The following is a 19,403-nucleotide window of genomic DNA, read 5'->3' as shown; positions in this document are numbered from 1 at the left end:
TGTTGTTTATTAGGCAATGAGATATCATCCAACATGACCAGTGGATTGCGCCAATGGTTTGCTGTGTCCCTGTCTTCCTTGAAAATGTTTTAGATGTTGTGACTTGCATACACAATTACACAGTTCATGATTCTTTCGTACACAGCTCTGCCATATATATATATATTTATGTCTGTGTATCGGTACATGTATTCGTACCGAACCGTTTCGGTACAGGGCTTTTGGAACAGTTCCGATCTTTAACAGTTTACAGTCGACTTGTTTTAAGCGCGGAACTCATTCAATCCGAGTTCCCACACGAACATATTAAGTATTCAGTCCATTTTATCATGAATATATAGACATGTCAGTTCAGCTTCAAGCGGCCACGCGCGAGTGAATGTGATCATCTCTTCCTAGTTAATAGACATTAATTAATATCTCTTAAGGTATGTTGAGGATACTTTACAACTGAAATGTATCATATGTCGTGTAATCGCCTCAATTGGTCTTTCAACCGTGGAAAGGCAATAAAACAGCTTGTAAACAATGTCACGTAGCATCACATTTACCTCAGAAGTCATTCAGTGTAGAAATCAACTCTTTTGCTAAATATATGCACTATATTAGCCTATATATTCATTATATTCCACTCAACCTGTTAGTGATGTCTTGTTTATTTAATGCATGTTTAAATAAATCTGTCATGAAAATGACAGACACTGTGAGTTTTGATTATTATGTCTAAAAATAAATAGCAACTGAATTTAGGCTATTATTTTGGGCTCTGTTGTTAACCTTTAATATTATAGCAATGTGTAAGTAAGGACTCCCTATATAGTTTACAGCATTATCTTTAAGAAACTTTTAGTTATAATTGAATTCATTTAAGGATAGACACAATTTTTTCAGTAAACCACTGTTGAATAAAAATAAAGAAAAAACAAATTTTGTAAAACTGCTGTACCGAAACCCTACCGAACCATGACTTCAAAACCAAGGTACATACCGAACCGTCAGTTTTGTGAACCGTTAGAACCTTATGAACCTTATGGTTACATAAAGGTTCCCCTATGATTACGAGACAAGAACCATTTTTGGTGCCATATAGAACCTTTTTTTTAGAGTAGGGAGTATAAGTCAATGACGGTGTAACATCAGACTGGACAGAAACCAGAAGAAGGGAGACAGATGGTATCAAATATAGCATTTTACATTAGGCTACAGTATGTATGCCATGTGATACTGTAAACAGATTACCATGGTAGAGACTGTCACTTTACTGTAACTCACCCTTATAAAGCTCAACTAAACTATAGATTCAGTCATATGGTACAGTGAGAACATTTATTGGCAGCAAACTCTGTTCTATAGCCCAGAACCTCATGGCTGTGTCATAACTTTATCACACTTTTTGATAACACACTGACACTTCGAGCACAACGAACAATTCGTTACTATTACAAATTCGTCTATTACAAACATTATGGATTCAATTACATAAGTTATGTAATGTAAGTGTATTTTCTAAGGAGGCATATGTAGCCTGTTACTGTAGATAATTCAGCAACGAGGGAGATTTGAAACATGTATCTTGCATTGTTTGCTGTTGGATGAATTGATTGCTAAAAGTACTAAACTGAAAGAAGATCATATGTTTTTCTGATATTAAACCAAATGTTCTCATCTTGTGTTTGAAACAATGGTTATGTGGACTAAAAATATGTGCAACTGAATGAAAGCATGAGATCAGGTTTTGAAAGAATGACTAGCTGTGTTACAAGTGCGATCAGGTTGGATTTTTGTAAAAGTTTTGAAAATGTACACCTTACTTGTGAAAGTAGTACCAAAGCAAATAAAAAAACTGTAAGGATCTTTAATAGTCGAGATAGCCTGTTTCATTTTTTGCATCTCTCTCTTTCTCTCTCTCTCTCTCTCTCTCTCTCTCTCTCTCTCTCTCTCTCTCTCTCTCTCTCTCTCTCACTCTCTCACTCTGTGTGTGTGTGTGTGTGTGTGTGTGTGTGTGTGTGTGTGTGTGTGTGTGTGTGTGTGTGTGTGTGTGTGTGTGTGTGTGTGTGTGTGTGTGTGTGTGTGTGTGTGTGTGTGTGTGTGTGTGTGTGTGTGTGTGTGTGTGTGTGTGTGTGTGTGTGTGTGTGTGTGTGTGTGTGTGTGTGTGTGTGTGTGTGTGTGTGTGTGTGTGCGTGCGCGTGCGTGTGTGTGCGTGTTTCAACAGTGAACCAAATTACCTCTTGTGACTGTACTTCCAGATGTGACCACAGTCTGGATGTATCATTAACAATAGATTTATAATACATTTTAAAATCAGACCAAAAGTACTTGTGTGAATGTGCTCATTAGTAGTTCTCTATGTTTGTGTGTGCGGTTTGTTTCTGTGTGGTCTGTGTGTGTGGTCTGTTTGTTCACGTGTTTCAGTGCGTGTGTTTGCATGTTCTTGTTTTGTTCTGTTTTGTAGAGTTTGAATCCCTGCAGAGAGGAAATAGCGATAATAGATGTTCTGTCTAAACGTAATTACTGTCACTGTGTGATATATTATGAACTTCTCTTTTGTTTATTGCTGAACCAGAAAAGCTTCAAAGCTTTGATCAATTCATTTTACTAGTTTTATCCTCTCTGGTTCATTTTTGTTCTTTGTAGTAACCTTTATTGTGATGTAATAGAGACTTAATGTAGCTGTCGGCTTTCTGGAGTCGCAGTCGCAAACGTAGATAAATGAGGTGAATCCCTGCGGAGGAACAAAGATAAACAGGTGCTCTCTTTGAACAGCTGCTATAAAGCAAACGAATACCAACCCAGAGAGATGTTACACACCGGAGACTGATGCCATTGAAGACTAATTTCATAAAGGCTACTCTGCTGTTTGCAGTGTGTGAAAACTGCATTTTTATGTGGTTAATGAATTACGCAAAGAAATGCACCAACAAAAATAGACTATCCAAAAGCACTAGTAGTTTCTGCCATTCACACTTGTATTTCTGCAGGTAAGAGTCCATCTCAGGAGTTTACAGCCGTCATTCAAGCGGTCACACCTCTACAGTCCCAACAGCAGCCCATATTTAAGCTGATCCATGCAGCCGCCAAGTCCAAGTTCTGTGCGCAGGTGAGAACATAAGAGAAAATAATGAAACAAAATGGCAACTCTACCATTATTATCTATGTTGCAAGTGTGTATCATGTTAAGGGTCATTCACACTGCCAGCAATTGTTTTGCTGGAGGTCACATTGTCACATTATGTTGGTCAGAGTTCTTGCTTTAATGATGGACAGCACAACTGGCTACTGAAATACAATCTGTTTATATTATTTATATATATATATATATATATATATATATATATATATACACACACACACACACACATATATATATATATATATATAATTAATCACTTGTTATTAAATAGAACACTTCTGGGTACTCAAAGCGCATTTAAAATAGAAGGGGGGAATCTAATCCAATGAGCAGCATCCACCTGGATGATGCGACAGCAGCCATATTGTGCCAGAATGCCCACAACACAAGCGGATTGGTGGAGAGGAGACAGAGAGATGAAGCCAATCAGAATATGGAGATGATTAGGAGGTCATGATGGACAGAGGCCAATGGGCAAATTTTGTCAGGATGCCGGGGTTACACCCTTGCTCTTTTTCCGAAGGACATCCTGGGATTTTTAATGACCACAGAGAGTCAGGACCTCGGTTTAACGTCTCATTCGAAGGACGGTGCTCTCTGACAGTATAGTGTCCCCATTAGAGTTGTTACGATTCCGACACTAGTATCGGAAATATCACGATACACAACAAATTCTGGCATCGGTATCGGCGAGTACTTGAACCCATGTACCGATCCGATACCATTTTCTTAAACAAGACCTAGTTATTATGACCGCTAGCTTTGATTAACCACTGCACGGTTCTTCTTCGCTGCTCAGAATGCATTGCAAACACAGGAAGTTGTGCTGTGTTGCCACAAGCAACCACTGTTTAGAGCAGCGAAGAAGAACAGTCCGCTGTTTAGCAGTATTTCAGACTGGACCAACCAGCCAGTAAAATGGTGAATAGGGATGTCACAAGTACCGGTACTTCGGTACCAAGTCGGTACTGAAATTTTAAAAAATTGATGATATACCAGCATTTCTGTAGTACCGGTAGTACGACTCCCTTCGGTACCCGCAGCTGCGTTCAGTCGCTTCCGTGTTAATCTAAGCGCAGGGCTCCAGACTGTAGCCGAATATATACTATTTTCTGTGAATATTAAACTGCAAAATACTATTTAAATATTACTCCTGTAAATTAACATAACATAAACCGTCACTTCATGAGAATTTACTGTTTCATATGAGAAAACTGTCATATCATGAACACAGACACTCAAAGGTCTTCACGGCAACCCGTCAAAATAAAAGTTCAGTTTAACGTGAAGAAATATACAGAATATATTAGGCTACTGTTGTAGTCTACAGTTGATTTAGCTATGTCTCTATGTAATAATAATACGTCTCTACTAATAATAATAATTATTCCGAGATGGTTGTAAAGAGATTATTTTCTGATTAGTGTATATATTTTTTTATATTCCTACAATTATGTGTTGCACTGTTTTTATACTGTTATATTGTCAAACTAAAATATATTTTTTCAGTTTGCAGTGTTAGATTTGTGGCTGCATTTGAAGTTATATTAATATTAATATAATAATATTACTGTCAAATGCATGTCACATAATAAAAAACATGAACAAATACATACAGTGAACTACTGTATTTATTACAGTAGTTCCCTGTATGTATTTGTTCATGTTTTAATAAGGGATAAGTCTGAAACACACCATAAAATTATTCTAGCAATTCATACAGGGCTAGTAGTATATACAGCTGTTTATACAGATACACACCCAGGTATCGGATTAGTACTCGGTATCGGCCGATACCCTGAGCCCAGGTATCGGAATCGGTATCGGGAAGGGAAAAAAAGTGTATCAGAAGATTCGGAACATCTCTAATCCCATCACTATACTGGGGCCGTTAGGAACCACACAGGGTGAGCACCCCCTGATGGCCTCACTAAAACCTCTTCCAGCAGCAACCTGGTTTTCCCAGGAGGTCTCCCATTCAGGTACTGACCAGGCTCAACCCTACTTAGCTTCAGTGGGAAACCAGTCTTGGGCTATACAGGGTGATATGGCTGCGGCATAAATATGGATATGGATGTGCTGCTCCTTTAACATTCTGGAGGGGAAAGTGTTGTTTGCAGCAATGCCTAATGCATCATATCATGAACAAGATGAATGATTATCAATGCATGAATCAAGCTCATTTAGAATGTCCACGATTTTTGACATGGTTTTCGACACTATATTTTTTATTATGTCCCTGTATGTGGGCAGCGACTTATAGTGTGAAACAAATAAAAGTCTGGATTTGCGAAACACACATATGATTGCGGTATCTGACTAGTGGAAAATCATGTTAGCTTAATTGTCTTTACTCCTATTTGCTCCTTTCCACAAAGTTTAAGGAAGCAACTTAATGTCAGCAGAAATCCGTTTAATTCATAATAGATGGATATGATACTAAATTGTAACAAATTCAGTGTCAAACAGTGTTGATGATCATGTGCTCTCTTAAAAAATAAGTGCTTTTTTGACCCACTTGAGTAGAATTTAATTACATCTTTGCATCATGTCATTGCATTACATCATCTAATATATATTTCTGAGGTTAAAGTGTACTGAAATATACTCTAATGCAATTACAGATTTATAATGATGAAGTTTAAATTTAGTACATTTGAAATATTAAATTGAATGTAATATCAAATAACACACTACAGTTAAAATTATAATGTGTGTGCTGTAGTATGTTAGTCAAGATATCAAAATAAACACTTCTGTAAAGGATGACAAAAGATGATTAAAACATTTATTTAAAATGTACTTTAAAGTAAAAGTTTTATTTTGGCATTATTACAAAATGTACATTTTGAAGCTGTACTTAAGTGTGTTAAGAAACATCATGAAAGTGAAATCCCTTGAAATACATTAAGTAGTCATTATTGTATGGAAATATACTTCTAAGATTTGAAATGTACTACAATTGCACAATTCAGTACAACTAAGCATAAGTTCTTTTTCACAAGGGCTAACAGGCTTTATATCCAAATGCTCTTAATTAACACAGTTTCTAAAAATGAAAAGTCTCTAGATAATTTCTTGTTTGTTTGGAGGCTCTCACACCTATTTTCTGCACTAATAAATGAGTATGGGATTTGTTTTGATTACTTTCTGCATGTGGGCAGTAATAATTCACGCCTGCATCTACAAAAAATTGTTACAACTTAACAATGAATAGTCATGTTTTGTGTGTGTATTGAAGTGCTCATGTGTTTTAATGTGGTTTCAGATTTTAGTGCTGTGGAACTGTGAGAAGCCTCCACCACCCAGAAACAAGTGGCCCTCCATCACAACACCCTTCTCCATCATTGAGGGCAAGAGAAAGGTGAGATGAGAGAAAATGAGGAAGATGATGAAATACTAAGAGAGGAATTGCAGGTTGCAGTTGCACACTTGCTCACACCTAAAAAGATAAAAAATAAGTTTTTATTTTAAATGTAATATTTTTTATTTAGATATAATAATTATATAAGCTATAGATATTTGCAGTTTTAGAATTGAAATAATAATAATAAATACGTTATAAGTCATGTTCAGTTAACTTCAGGGGAAAAATTTGTACGCAAAGTATAGGTATGTGAAGTTACACACACTCTCTGGTGGGAAGGAAACAGAATAACAGATAACAAGACAGATGTCACCATTTAAAATCTCTAAAATGAAGAAATTGTGTGTTGCATGTGTGATATCTGCACAGCTGTGTGTGGGTGGTTATGTGAAGATTCTGAATGTATCTCATCATTTGCACCTTTCAGACTTTGTCTGCTCACCGTCTTCCCTTTTTGCACATGTTTACTCATTTACATCTTCTTGTCATGTTACAGTTAGCTTATAAGCAAGTTAATGTGATGGATCACTCTGTCTCCTCACTTATTCCTTAGTTGTTTTTATCTTAGATGAAATTGTAGCTATTTAGGCTTTAGGGTTTTCAAAAAGAGTCCATGGAAAATGTGTAGGAAAAAAATATCTTATGAGATCAATTACATGATTAACCAAACACTGCATAAAACACTGGGTGTTTATTCAACTATGGCCACTTTTCGATTTCTGGGTTTTTGGAAAAAAAGGAATACCGCAGTCTTTTATTATAAACGCAGGAGATCGTTCACAGCCTATTACAAATAAACAATGACCGACTAAGGACTAAACTGAATAGGGAGTAGTATATATATGTACAGGGAAATAACAAGGAACTAAATAGGAAACACCTGATAATAATTAACCATAGAAACAAATGGTGCACATGAACGCCACTACAAATTCGTTAATACCAGTGGGAAGTTCGGGATTTTCTTTAAGCCCCGATCTGTACGAGTTGGGGTCGTGTCAGTGAGAAACATGGCGAAATCAATGGATGCAACGCCTGTAGCTGAATATAACGGGTATTTAGCAGTGACATAGGCTTTGTCATTTACAACAAAGTAAGCTAGCATTGTAATATAACAATTAGCCTAATATATAATGATACAGCTAGTGGTAGATTAATTAAAAACGTAAAAGATTAAAACTCAGCTGATGTGCATTCTTTGTTCTTCATTTTTTATAAGCAGGGTTGTACCTTCTTTTAATGAATTTCACGAAAATACGAATTTCAAGGTTTGTTAACCTTGCTGTATTTTCGTGAAATTCATTAAAAGATGGTACACCGCCATCTTGCTCCGGACTTGAACGCAATAAAATTGACACTCGGTGGCTGTATACAAAGTGCACAATGACGGAGAATCTAAAGAAACACTCTAAAATAAAATAAAACAAACACAGTACACAGAGTACACAGAGAAACACATCCACTCTTCCATAAACGATAGAGGACAAAGAACTCAGAACAGGGTAATCATTGTAGAAACATAACAGGTGTGTGGAACTATTTAACAACTATATAAACAAACTAGTGGCAGGAAAATGAGAACAAAGGAAACAGGAACTAGAATAAAACCGAAACAGATCATACACGTTACACAAACAGGGGCTGAATCCGAAATCGCCCCCTAAACCCTCAATCACTATTTCCTACGTTAGTCCACTAGTACAGTTCACTTGAAGGAACTATTTTTGACCTGACCACCCTATTTGAGGGTGTAGGGGTCGAAACTAAGGAAACCAAAACTAAACAGAGCAGGGAAACATAAACTAAGGGAAACATCAAAATAAAAGTCCAAAACCGTGACAGTATGTATACACCGATCAGGCATAACACTATGACCAGTGAAGTGAATAACACTGATTATGGGGACCAACACAATATTAGGACATAATGTTCTGCCTGATCAGAGTATATGTCTTTGTTCCAGGGAAATCACCAAATAAAATAGAATCAAAAGCTCCCACAATTCGGAAATACAGTACATCCAGCAACAAAACAAAATCAGTAGCAATTTCGGGGATTCCTCCAAAATTACAACTTAATGTGAAAATGTATATCTACCTTATTTTTCATTTTTATTTGGGGGTCCTTGACAACCCCTGGTTTAGCCTAAAAGATACAAAGATGTAGTGGACACACAGTGGACACAGAACAGATATACTATATAGACAAAAGTATTGGGACACCTGACCATTACTCCAAAAGTAACTGTAATGACATCACATTCTAAATACATAGACATTAATATGGAGTTGGTCCCCCCTTTGGAGCTATAACAGCCTCCACTATTCTGAGAGGGTTTTCCACAAGATTTTTGGAGTGTTTTTCTGTGTGAATTTTTGCCCATCCATTCAGTAGAGCATTTGTGAGGTCAGACACTGATGTTGGACAAGAAGGCCTGGCTCGCAGTCTCTGTTCCAATTCATCCCAAAGGAGTTTGATGGGGTTGAGGTCAGGGCTCTGTGCTGGCCAGTCAAGGGGTGCGTCTCAATCAGTTCCCTAGATTCCTAGGTCGTAAATCAGTACATAGTGTACATGAATGTGGCCGACTCCCTGATCAGTGCCCTGACTACTGAACTAGAGAGTTGATTGAGCGCACCCAAGTTCCTCCACACCAAACTCATCCAACCATGTATTCATTGACCTTGCTTTGTGCACTGGGGCACAGTCATGCTGAAATAGAAAAAGGCCTTCCCCAAACTGTTCCCACAAAGTTGGAAGCATAACATTTTCCATTCACTGGGGCCTAGCCCAAGCCCTGATGCCCATTATCCCTCCACCACCAAACTTTACAGTTGGCACAATGCAGTCAAGCAGGTATAACATTCTCCTGGCATCCGCCAAACCCAAACTCGCCCATTAGACTGCCAAACAGTACGACGCTTGGCATTGTACATGGTGATTTGTGACTTACATGCAGCTGCTCGGCCATGGAAACCCATTCCATGAAGCTCCCGACGCACAGTTGTTGTGCTGATATTAATGTCAGTGGAAGTTTGGAACTCTTTAGCATCAGAGCGTTGGCAACTTTTACGCATTATGCACCTCAGCACTCTGTGACTCCACTGTGAATTTGTGTGGTCTTCTGTTTTGTGGCTGAGTTGCTGCAGTTCCTAAACACTTCACCTTTTCAATAATACCACTTACAGTTGACTGTGGAATATCTAGCAGGGATGAAATTTCAGAACTGAGTTATAGCTAAGGTGCATCCTATCACGGTACCATGCTTGAATTCCCTGAGCTCTTCAGAATGACCCATTTTTTTCACAAATGCATGGCTAGGTGCTTGATTTTATACACCTGTGGCATTAGGTTTGATTGAAACACCTGAATTCAAGAATGTCCTAACATTTTTGTCCTTATATATTTATCAGTGCACCACCTTCTAATAAATTTGTGCAAATTTCTCAACCTAACAGTTTGGTTTTGTAAAGCCTATGATAATTCCTTTACATTTATCTAGAGTTTGTAGTTATGCACCATTAAAAAGTATAAGGTTGTCATATTAGACTCTAGATTCTGTTGTGTTGCTTGTTGGTCAACATCTAAACTGAAATATAACACATTTTCAAACTGATTATCAAATGCAGGTCAACTAAAGCCATAGCAACCATTATCTGTTACCTTGGATATATATATATATATAGGCTGTGTGTGTGTGTGTGTGTGTGTGTGTGTGTGTGTGTGTGTGTGTGTGTGTGTGTGTGTGTGTGTGTGTGTGTGTGTGTGTGTGTGTGTGTGTGTGTGTGTGTGTGTGTGTGTGTGTGTGTGTGTGTGTGTGTGTGTGTGTGTGTGTGTGTGTGTGTGTGTGTGTGTGTGTGTGTGTGTGTGTGTGTGTGTGTGTGTGTGTGTGTGTGTGCGTTTGCGTTTGCGTTTGCGTTTGCGCGTGCGTGCGTGCGTGCGTGCGTGCGTGTGTATGTAGAGGATAAATAAAACTTCAGGTGTGATGTAAATAAAAATGTTAGCTAGATATATAAGATATGAATAGGTTTCCTAAACACTCCTACCATTCTTTCCACACACATCTGCCAAGGTTTGCAAGGTTAGTTGCATCAAATATATAAAACATAATGAGAATCACATATGTTATTGTAATATGAATGATTTCCTGCCACTAAAATGGTCTCTAAAAATGTATTCATGGACAGAATAAGCTGCAAATTGAACCAGACATTATGCTGTTAGTCAAAAGTTTGGCTATGGGAGACTAAGCAGCATCTAGTCAGACAGGATAAACAGCCGAGTAAGTTCAAGGGTCATCTAGACCACTTAAAATTGTCTTTCCATTGGGGAACTGAAAAGATCTGACGCACACACGTCAATGACCCAACAAAACAATTCATCATCTCATGAGATTCATTATGAGAATGACATTTCAATTACCATCATCATGACAGGAAGATCTGAGTATCATTCATCAAGATGTTAACAGCTTTTTGATTTTACTTTAATGGATTTTACTCCATATACTTTACAGGAGTCAGTTTGCTTTTGGAAGTTGTGTGGTGAGGTTTGGATTATAAACAAACCAGTCTCTTAAAGGGTTAGTTCACCCAAAAATGAAAATTCTGTCATTAATTACTCACCCTCATGTCGTTCGACACCCGTAAGACCTCCGTTCATATTCGGAACACAAATGAAGATATTTTTGTTGAAAGCTGATGGCTGAGAAAGGCTTCAGACAGGCCTCCATTGGCATTCAGTACATTTATAATCCCAAGACGCATAAAAAGGCACTTAAAACGTCGTTACAAAGTCCATCTCACCACAGTGACTCTACAATAATTTTACGATGCGACGACAGTAGTTTTTGTGCACAAAAAAAAATCTAAATAACACCTTTATCCAACTTGTTATTGTCTTCCGTGTGTGCCTCCACGACGCATGCGCGAGAATATGACGCAGATCCGGCGTTCGGACACATGACCCAGAAGCGATTTGTTTACAAGCAGAGGAAGACGCGCGTGTCTAAGCTGTTGGATTCTACATTGATCGTGCTTTAGGTCTCGGCGTAGTTCTCAAAATGGGGCTTAAGTGTACATTTCATGGATTCCCGAACGCCGGCGCTACGTCATATTCTCGCGCATGCGTCGTGGAGGCACACACGGAAGACAAGAACAAGTTGGGTAAAGGTGTTATTTTGATTTTGTTTTGCGCGCAAAAACTATTGTCGTCGCATTGTAAAATTATTGTAGAGCCACTGTGGTGAGATGGACTTTGTAACGATGTTTTAAGTGCCTTTTATGGGTCTAGGGATTATAAATGTACTGAATGCCAATGGAGGCCTATCTGAAGGAGATTCAATTGTAAAGATTGTGTTGGAGATTGGTCCAGTCGCTACACAACTGAAAAAAGATGAAGACCCTAAAGAAGTTTAGTCTTTGCTGATATAACTGGTGATAAAGTTAAAAAAACACTATGATTTTAGCATCTAGATCAGAAACACACAGTCCAGAGCTCTAAATAAAATGCAGCAACTTTCTTTGAAAGGACTGTGAATTAATGTGTCAAACAAGTGTGAAATAGATAATCAAAATTTTAATCAAAAGCTATTTGTCAAAATTAAATCATATTGTGACTAATAAGCTATCAAACACCACATCCAAATCATAACAAACTTTTGTCTGAGTCCTGATCAAGATAAATTGGAAAATCGTTTAATACTGAGATAAAAGCTTAATAGAGAAACATGCACTTGGTTTTCACTAGAACTGCTATCACTAGAGGTCACGAGAGGGAGAGATTTCATCCCAGCGGCGGTGTGTGTGTGGTGTGGTGTGGTGTGGTGTGGTGTGGTGTGGTGTGTGTGTGTGTGTGTGTGTGTGTGTGTGTGTGTGTGTGTGTGTGTGTGTGTGTGTGTGTGTGTGTGTGTGTGTGTGTGTGTGTGTGTGTGTGTGTGTGTGTGTGTGTGTGTGTGTGTGTGTGTGTGTGTGTGTGTGTGTGTGTGTGTGTGTGTGTGTGTGTGTGTGTGTGTGTGTGTGTGTGTGTGTGTGTGTGTTTAATTAGCAACACAACTACACAAAAGATTTCTTTAAACCAGAAATGAAACAATTGAAACAATTTTCATTCAGAAATTAAAAATTAAAGTACATTAAGTACTGATATATATATATATTAAGAAAAATAATATTAAGTCAATTTCACAATTAATTAATACTCTCCTAATATTAGAGTAACAATTACAGAAGAGTAAAATAAAGCATATTTTGGAGCTTGGAAGGGTTCAGTTTGAGCAGATGTTTTATACCATCATCTTCAAAATCAATATTTTGCTTGCTGACAGCTTCTTCACATCCACCATCAAGTGACAGTGACACTAATATCTGATAGCGTTCAGGTCTGTGTACTTGCACTGCAGTATTGAGCCATTTCAAGTTTTGCTGATGATAGGTCGGTCCGTGTACTTTTGCGTCCATTCTTTTTTCCTTTTTTAAACCAGAAATGAAAAATGGAAAATGCGGTTTCTTCCTTTTTTATTTTAACACTGATTAATAGAATTAGCAGATACAAGATAATTTTCCTTATGCAAGATAATTATTTCATTGAAAATAATATAAATGATATACAACTTGTTTTTTTAAAGGTCCCCTTCTTCGCGATTCCATTGTTCAAACTTTAGTTAGTGTGTAATGTTGCTGTTAGAGCATAAATAATATCTGTAAAATTATAAAGCTCAAAGTTCAATGCCAAGCGAGATATTTTATTTAACAGAAGTTCCCTTTCAAAGCCTACAGTGAACGGCTGGCTTGGACTACATCCTGGTACTTCCTTCTTTAATTACGTCAGTAGAGCAGTAGAACAGACTAACCTCCGCCCACAAAGAAACGCGAAAAAGGGGGCGCGGTCTTGTTGCTGTCCCACGTGGAGAAGCGGACGGTCGCGTGGAGAAAAGGAACTGTTGCGTTGAGTGTGTTTATCGCCATGTCATCGAGACGCTGTTATTTTCATCCAGGAGTCAAATCACCTTTGTTTTGCTTTCCCAGGGACGCTGTAGAGATTATTGAACGCATACATCTCTCCGTTAAGAGGCGTGACCTTTCCAGCGTGCGCTAAGCTGCTGTCAAATTACAACACAGGAACCGCTTTCACGTGCGCTAAGCTGTGGTCGAATCACAGCACAGGAACCGCTTGCACAATCAGAACTCGTTACGTGTTTCTGAAGGAGGGACTTTATAGAACAAGGAAATCACCAGCCGTTTTTAGGACAGTGGAAACAGCGGTATACAGATAAGTAAATAGTGTGAAAAATACTGTGTTTTTTTACACGCGAAACATGAACACATGTTATATTGCACACTGTAAACACAATCAAAGCTTCAAAAAAACACGAAGAACGGGACCTTTAATATGTAAAAATGCTAAATTTAATTTCTAGTGTTTTGGTTCACTCTGAAGCGCCCTCTGGCCCCTTTTTCCTCTGGCGTCAATATAATGACTTGCATCAAGACCCTAAAAAGATGACACTGATTAATTTGTATTCATTAAATTATTATTATCATTGTTGAATTTATATCTAACCTAAACATGACCTCTTGTTTCGTGCTCCAACACATTATCGATTTGCCGCTTGTGGTCTCGATCCCGTCCTTTTGCCTTTTACTCTGTTTTATATTAAAAAAGCCCAAGCGATACATTTATGTCTGGCTATTAGGTGTTTTATATTGTTTTATATCGAGAAATTGTTTACTATTACTATTGTTTATGCTATGTCTTGCTGTTCAAATTGAAAGTATAGCCTACCAATGATGATAAAATTATATCCCATTATGTAATTTTTATGAAGACAAAATTCCCATACCCTTTGCCTCCGTGGAGGAGGCAATCAACAGCATACTGCTAGACAATGGCAACATAAACAAAGTGGAAGGACAATATTTTTAAGTTAAGTGTGGAAAACGTCTCGGTTACGTATGGTAACCCTCGTTCCCTGAAGGAGGGAACGGAGACGTACGTCGGACGTACCGACGAATTGGGATCACTTCTGGGAGCCCCTATCAGCTTCGAGCTATCTAGAACCGGCCAATGAACAATTGGCGTGCGAGATTTGCATCTCGCGCTCCGCCCCGCGCCGCGGGTATAAACAGGAAGCGAGAGCGAATGCACGCTGTTTTTCACTGAGGAGCCACACGTAGTGGCTCGACCTGCAGTGATGGTACAGCAACTGTGGCGACGGGACGTACGTCTCCGTTCCCTCCTTCAGGGAACGAGGGTTACCATACGTAACCGAGACGTTCCCATTCAGTCGGTCACGTTCGACGTACGTCGGACGTACCGACGAATTGGGATCCCCTATGGAAAACGCCATAGTTACTACCACTTCCAGCGCCCAGCGATGAGCCCCACAGATCCCGATCTGGTGCGGGCGGGTAGGTTCACGCAGGGAGAGTCAAAGCTGCTGTTCCGTAAGACCCACTCAGCTGACTGTATTGGATAACGCTGGGAAGCGTGCCTGTGAAGGCAGCTGCGGAAGCCACATCATGCCCAGAGGGAGTTAACATGTGGAGAATACACGTATGGGCTGGCCGTGGGCAGCACAACATACGGAAGTCTCAGGGGTGGCCCCGGCCAATTAGGAGGGAGACAACACGTACCTGAGACGGCAGAGGAGCTCTGCCGAGGGAAAGACACGGGCTCGCCGTAGGGAGCCGTACCGTGGAAGAATACACATATGGGACCGCCGTGGGGGTCACTACATACGGAACCCAGCCTAACACAAGTTCCACCAATGCATACGAGTGTTAGACCTGGCGTCGAACGCTCCGCCACGTCCGACTGCCGCGGGTTGTGGAGGACTCAACAGGGTTCACCGTTCCGGGGAACTCGACTGGAGCGGAAAAGCGCACGCATCCGTCTACCATAGGGGAGGGAATGGCGCAGCAAGCCGACACTAGAACGGGTACTTCGGTGTTACTGACTATGGGAAGTGAGCACACAGGAAGACACCGGCTCTACACGGAGGCTATAGAATCTAGCGAACGTGTTAGGTGTCGCCCAGCCCGCAGCTCTACAGATATCTGTCAGCGAGGCGCCACGAGCCAGCGCCCAGGAAGAGGCAACACCCCTAGTGGAGTGGGCTCTTAACCCGAGCGGGCAGGGCACGTCTTGGGACTGATAAGCCAAGACGATGGCATCCACTATCCAGTGGGCCATCCTCTGCTTGGAGACAGCCTTTCCCTTCTGCTGTCCTCCGTAACAGACGAAGAGCTGCTCTGAGGTCCTGAAGCTTTGCGTTCTATCCACGTAAGTCCGGAGAGCACGGACGGGACAGAGAAAAGCTAGGGCTGGGTCTGCCTCCTCCGAAGGCAGCGCTTGCAGGCTCACCACTTGGTCCCGGAAGGGAGTAGTGGGAACCTTGGGCACGTATCCAGGCCGGGGTCTCATGATCACATGAGAGTTACCGGGCCCGAATTCCAGGCACGATTCGTCGACCGAAAATGCCTGCAGGTCCCCTACCCTCTTGATGGAGGCCAACGCAATCAGGAGTATAGTCTTTAACGACAGTATTTTCAACTCAGCTGACTGCAGAGGCTCAAAGGGTTCTCTCTGTAGTGCAGTTAGCACCAGAGCTAAGTCCCAAGAGGGTATAGAGGGAGGACGAGGAGGATTTAATCTCCTTGCTCCTCTAAGGAACCTGACGATCAGATCGTGCTTACCTAGAGATTTTCCATCTACGAGCTCATGATTAGCGGCGATAGCGGCGACATAGACCTTGAGGGTGGAGGGAGACAGCCTTCGCTCCAACCCATCCTGTAGAAAGGTAAGCACAGAAACGATCGAACATCTTCGGGGGTCTTCTCGGCGAGAAGAGCACCAGTCGACGAACAGGTTCCACTTCAACGCATAGAGGCGCCTCGTAGAGGGGGCTCTAGCGGAAGTGATGGTGTCAACTACCGCTTGCGGTAGGTCACCTAGAACCTCCGCGTCCCGTCCAGGGACCAAACATGGAGTTTCCAGAGGTCCGGACGCGGGTGCCATAGGGTGCCCCGTCTCTGAGTCAGGAGGTCCTGTCTCAGAGGAATGGGCCAGGGAGGTGCTGTCGCGAGGAGCACTAGTTCCGGGAACCAAGTCCGGTTGGGCCAATACGGAGCGACCAACAGGACCTGCTCCTCGTCCTCCCTGACTTTGCACAGTGTCTGCGCAAGAAGGCTCACTGGGGGAAACGCATACTTGCGTTCTTCCCGGGGCCAGCTGTGGGCCAGGGCATCCGACCCGAGGGTCCCCTCGGTCAAGGAATAAAACCGCTGACAGTGGGTCGTCTCTGGGGAGGCAAACAGGTCTACCTGTGCGGCCCCGAAACGACTCCAGATTAGCTGGACCGCCTGGGGATGGAGTCGCCATTCTCCCGGAAGTACCTGCTGACGTGACAGCTCGTCGGCCGCACGATTGAGCAGGCCCGGAATGTGAACGGCACGAAGCGACCTCAGATGCTTCTGACTCCATAAGAGGAGATGGCGGGCGAGTTGCGACATGCGACGGGAGCGTAGACCACCCTGTTTGTTGATGTACGCTACGGCCGCAGTGTTGTCCGTCCGGACCAGAACGTGCTTGCCTCTGAGCGGAACTTTGAAGCGGCTGAGTGCAAGACGAACTGCTAACAACTCGAGGCAATTGATATGCCATTGCAGTTGAGGCCCCGTCCACAGACCCGAAACTGCAAGCCCGTTGTACGTGGCACCCCAACCCGTGGATGAGGCATCCGTGGAGACAACGGAGTGCCTGGACACTTGTTCTAGGGGTACTCCCGCCCGGAGAAACAGAGGGTCCGACCACGGGCCGAAGGTTTGGCGGCACCTCGGAGTCACTTGGACGCGGAGGGAACCGCTGTGCCACGCCCATCTCGGGACTCGATCGTGTAGCCAGCGTTGAAGCGGTCTCATATGAAGCAATCCGAGCGGCGTTACTGCGGCTGCGGATGCCATATGCCCCAGGAGCCTCTGAAAATGTTTCAGTGGAACCGCTGTCCTGCCTCTGAACGAATTCAGGCAGTTCAACACCGACTGGACGCGCTCCTCGGTGAGGCGCGCAGTCATGGCGACCGAGTCTATCTCCATACCGAGAAAAGAGATCCTCTGCGTGGGGCAGAGTTTGCTCTTCTCCCAGTTGACCCGAAGTCCCAACTGGCTGAGGTGACTGAGCACCTTGTCCCTGTGTTCGCACAACTGCTCTCGCGACTGGGCAAGGATCAGCCAGTCGTCGAGATAGTTGAGGATGCGAACGCCATGCTCTCTCATGGGAGCAATGGCCGCCTCCGCAACCTTCGTAAAGACGCGGGGCGACAGGGACAGGCCGAAGGGTAAGACGCGGTACTGATATGCCCGTCCCTCGAACGCGAAGCGCAGAAAGGGCCGGTGTCGAGGAAGAATCGAGACATGAAAGTACGCGTCCTTCAGGTCTATCGCTGCAAACCAATCTCGGGGACGGATGCACCTGAAGATGCGCCTCTGCGTTAACATCGTGAACGGCAGCCTGTGAAGGGACCGGTTCAGGAATCGCAGATCCAAGATCGGTCGTAACCCGCCGCCTTTCTTGGGTACAATGAAGTAGGGGCTGTAGAACCCGGACCTCATATCGGCTTGAGGGACCGGCTCTATCGCGTCCTTCGCCAGTAGGACAGCGATCTCCGCCCTGAGCACGGGGGCGTTCGCCTCCACTACAGTCGTGAAGTGAACGCCCCTGAACTTGGGGGGACGCCGGGCGAACTGAATCGCATAGCCGAGTCTGATGGTACGGATGAGCCACCGAGACGGGCTGGGAAGCGCTAGCCAGGCTCCCAGACTCCGAGCAAGGGGGACCATCGGTACCACAGACGTACCCGCAGCGGGGCAGCGAGGCGGAACGCAGGGATCCGGCACGGACGGCATGGGAGCGGCCCGAAGCGGGATCTGAGTGTGCTGTGCAACACTTACCTGCATCCGCGGAGGGGACGTGCGAGTGTGGGGAGGCCGCTTGTGTGCGTCCCGACAGCCGGCGTCCCCTGCTGGCGAAGGGAGAGGTACTTGAGGGTGGCGAGGCATGGGAGCGTCGACCACCGCCAAGCGCGCTCTCTTGGCACCCAAAGATATTGGAAACTGCTCTTTTATTGATGTTTTGGGTGCCGCTGGCACTGGGGCCAGCGGCGGAACAGACAAACAAAAGATTCTCCCCCGGCCCTCCTCCGGGGGAAGGAGTGGTGCTGCAGCCATCTCCCTCCGAGCAGTTTCCTCCATCTCTGGGTGGCCCGTCTCAGGGTCGCTTGCGACGACGCTTGCCACCTGGCTTGGCAGCGGCCTGAGCGGGCTGGACATCCTTCCCACGGCCGGCCCCACGCCGTCGGCTGGTGGAAGGCTGCTGCGGTGCCTTGGCGGGGGCGGAGGCGGCGGCGGGTGGACGTCCTCGGCGACGAGTAGTCGGAGGCGCTGCCGCCGGCGGCGGGGTGGAGGCAGCAGCGGGCCGCCGGGGCAGGATGTGCTTGATCGCCTCCGTCTGCTTCTGGGCGGCCGAGAACTGCTGGGCGAAGCTCTCGACCGCGTCGCCGAACAACCCAGCTGACGAGATGGGGGAGTCCAGGAACCGATATTTATCGGTCTCCCTCATATCAGCCAGGTTGAGCCAGAGATGACGCTCCTGGACCACAAGCGTGGACATCGCCTGACCGATGGAACGGGCGGTGACTTTCGTCGCCCGGAGGGCGAGGTCCGTCGCCGTCCGGAGCTCCCGGAGGAGCTCTGGGTCAGGCCTACCCTCGTGCATGTCAAGGAGCGCTTGGGCCTGGTGGACCTGAAGCAGCGCCATGCCATGCAAGGCGGACGCAGCCTGCCCGCAGGCCTTGTAAGCCTTCCCAGTCAGACTGGAAGAGAACTTACAGGCCCGGGACGGGAGACGCGGGTCACC

The 19,403-nt window shown here is 43.6% G+C and overlaps 1 protein-coding gene across 1 annotated transcript in view; it reads left to right on the top strand.

Annotated features, from left to right (window-relative positions):
- LOC307135278 (exostosin-1) overlaps nt 1-19,403 on the top strand; it is a 467,770-nt gene that overhangs the window by 412,092 nt on the left and 36,275 nt on the right. Inside the window, exons 7-8 of the mRNA XM_079831572.1 lie at nt 2,979-3,097; nt 6,399-6,494. Coding sequence (XP_079687698.1) covers nt 2,979-3,097; nt 6,399-6,494 — 215 coding nt within the window. The remainder of the gene's footprint in view (nt 1-2,978; nt 3,098-6,398; nt 6,495-19,403) is intronic.

The sequence above is a fragment of the Gobio gobio genome, assembly GCF_949357685.1.
Source record: "Gobio gobio genome assembly, chromosome: 12".
In the NCBI taxonomy this organism is placed as follows: domain Eukaryota; kingdom Metazoa; phylum Chordata; class Actinopteri; order Cypriniformes; family Gobionidae; genus Gobio; species Gobio gobio.
This window is presented reverse-complemented; position numbering and strand designations above follow the sequence as displayed.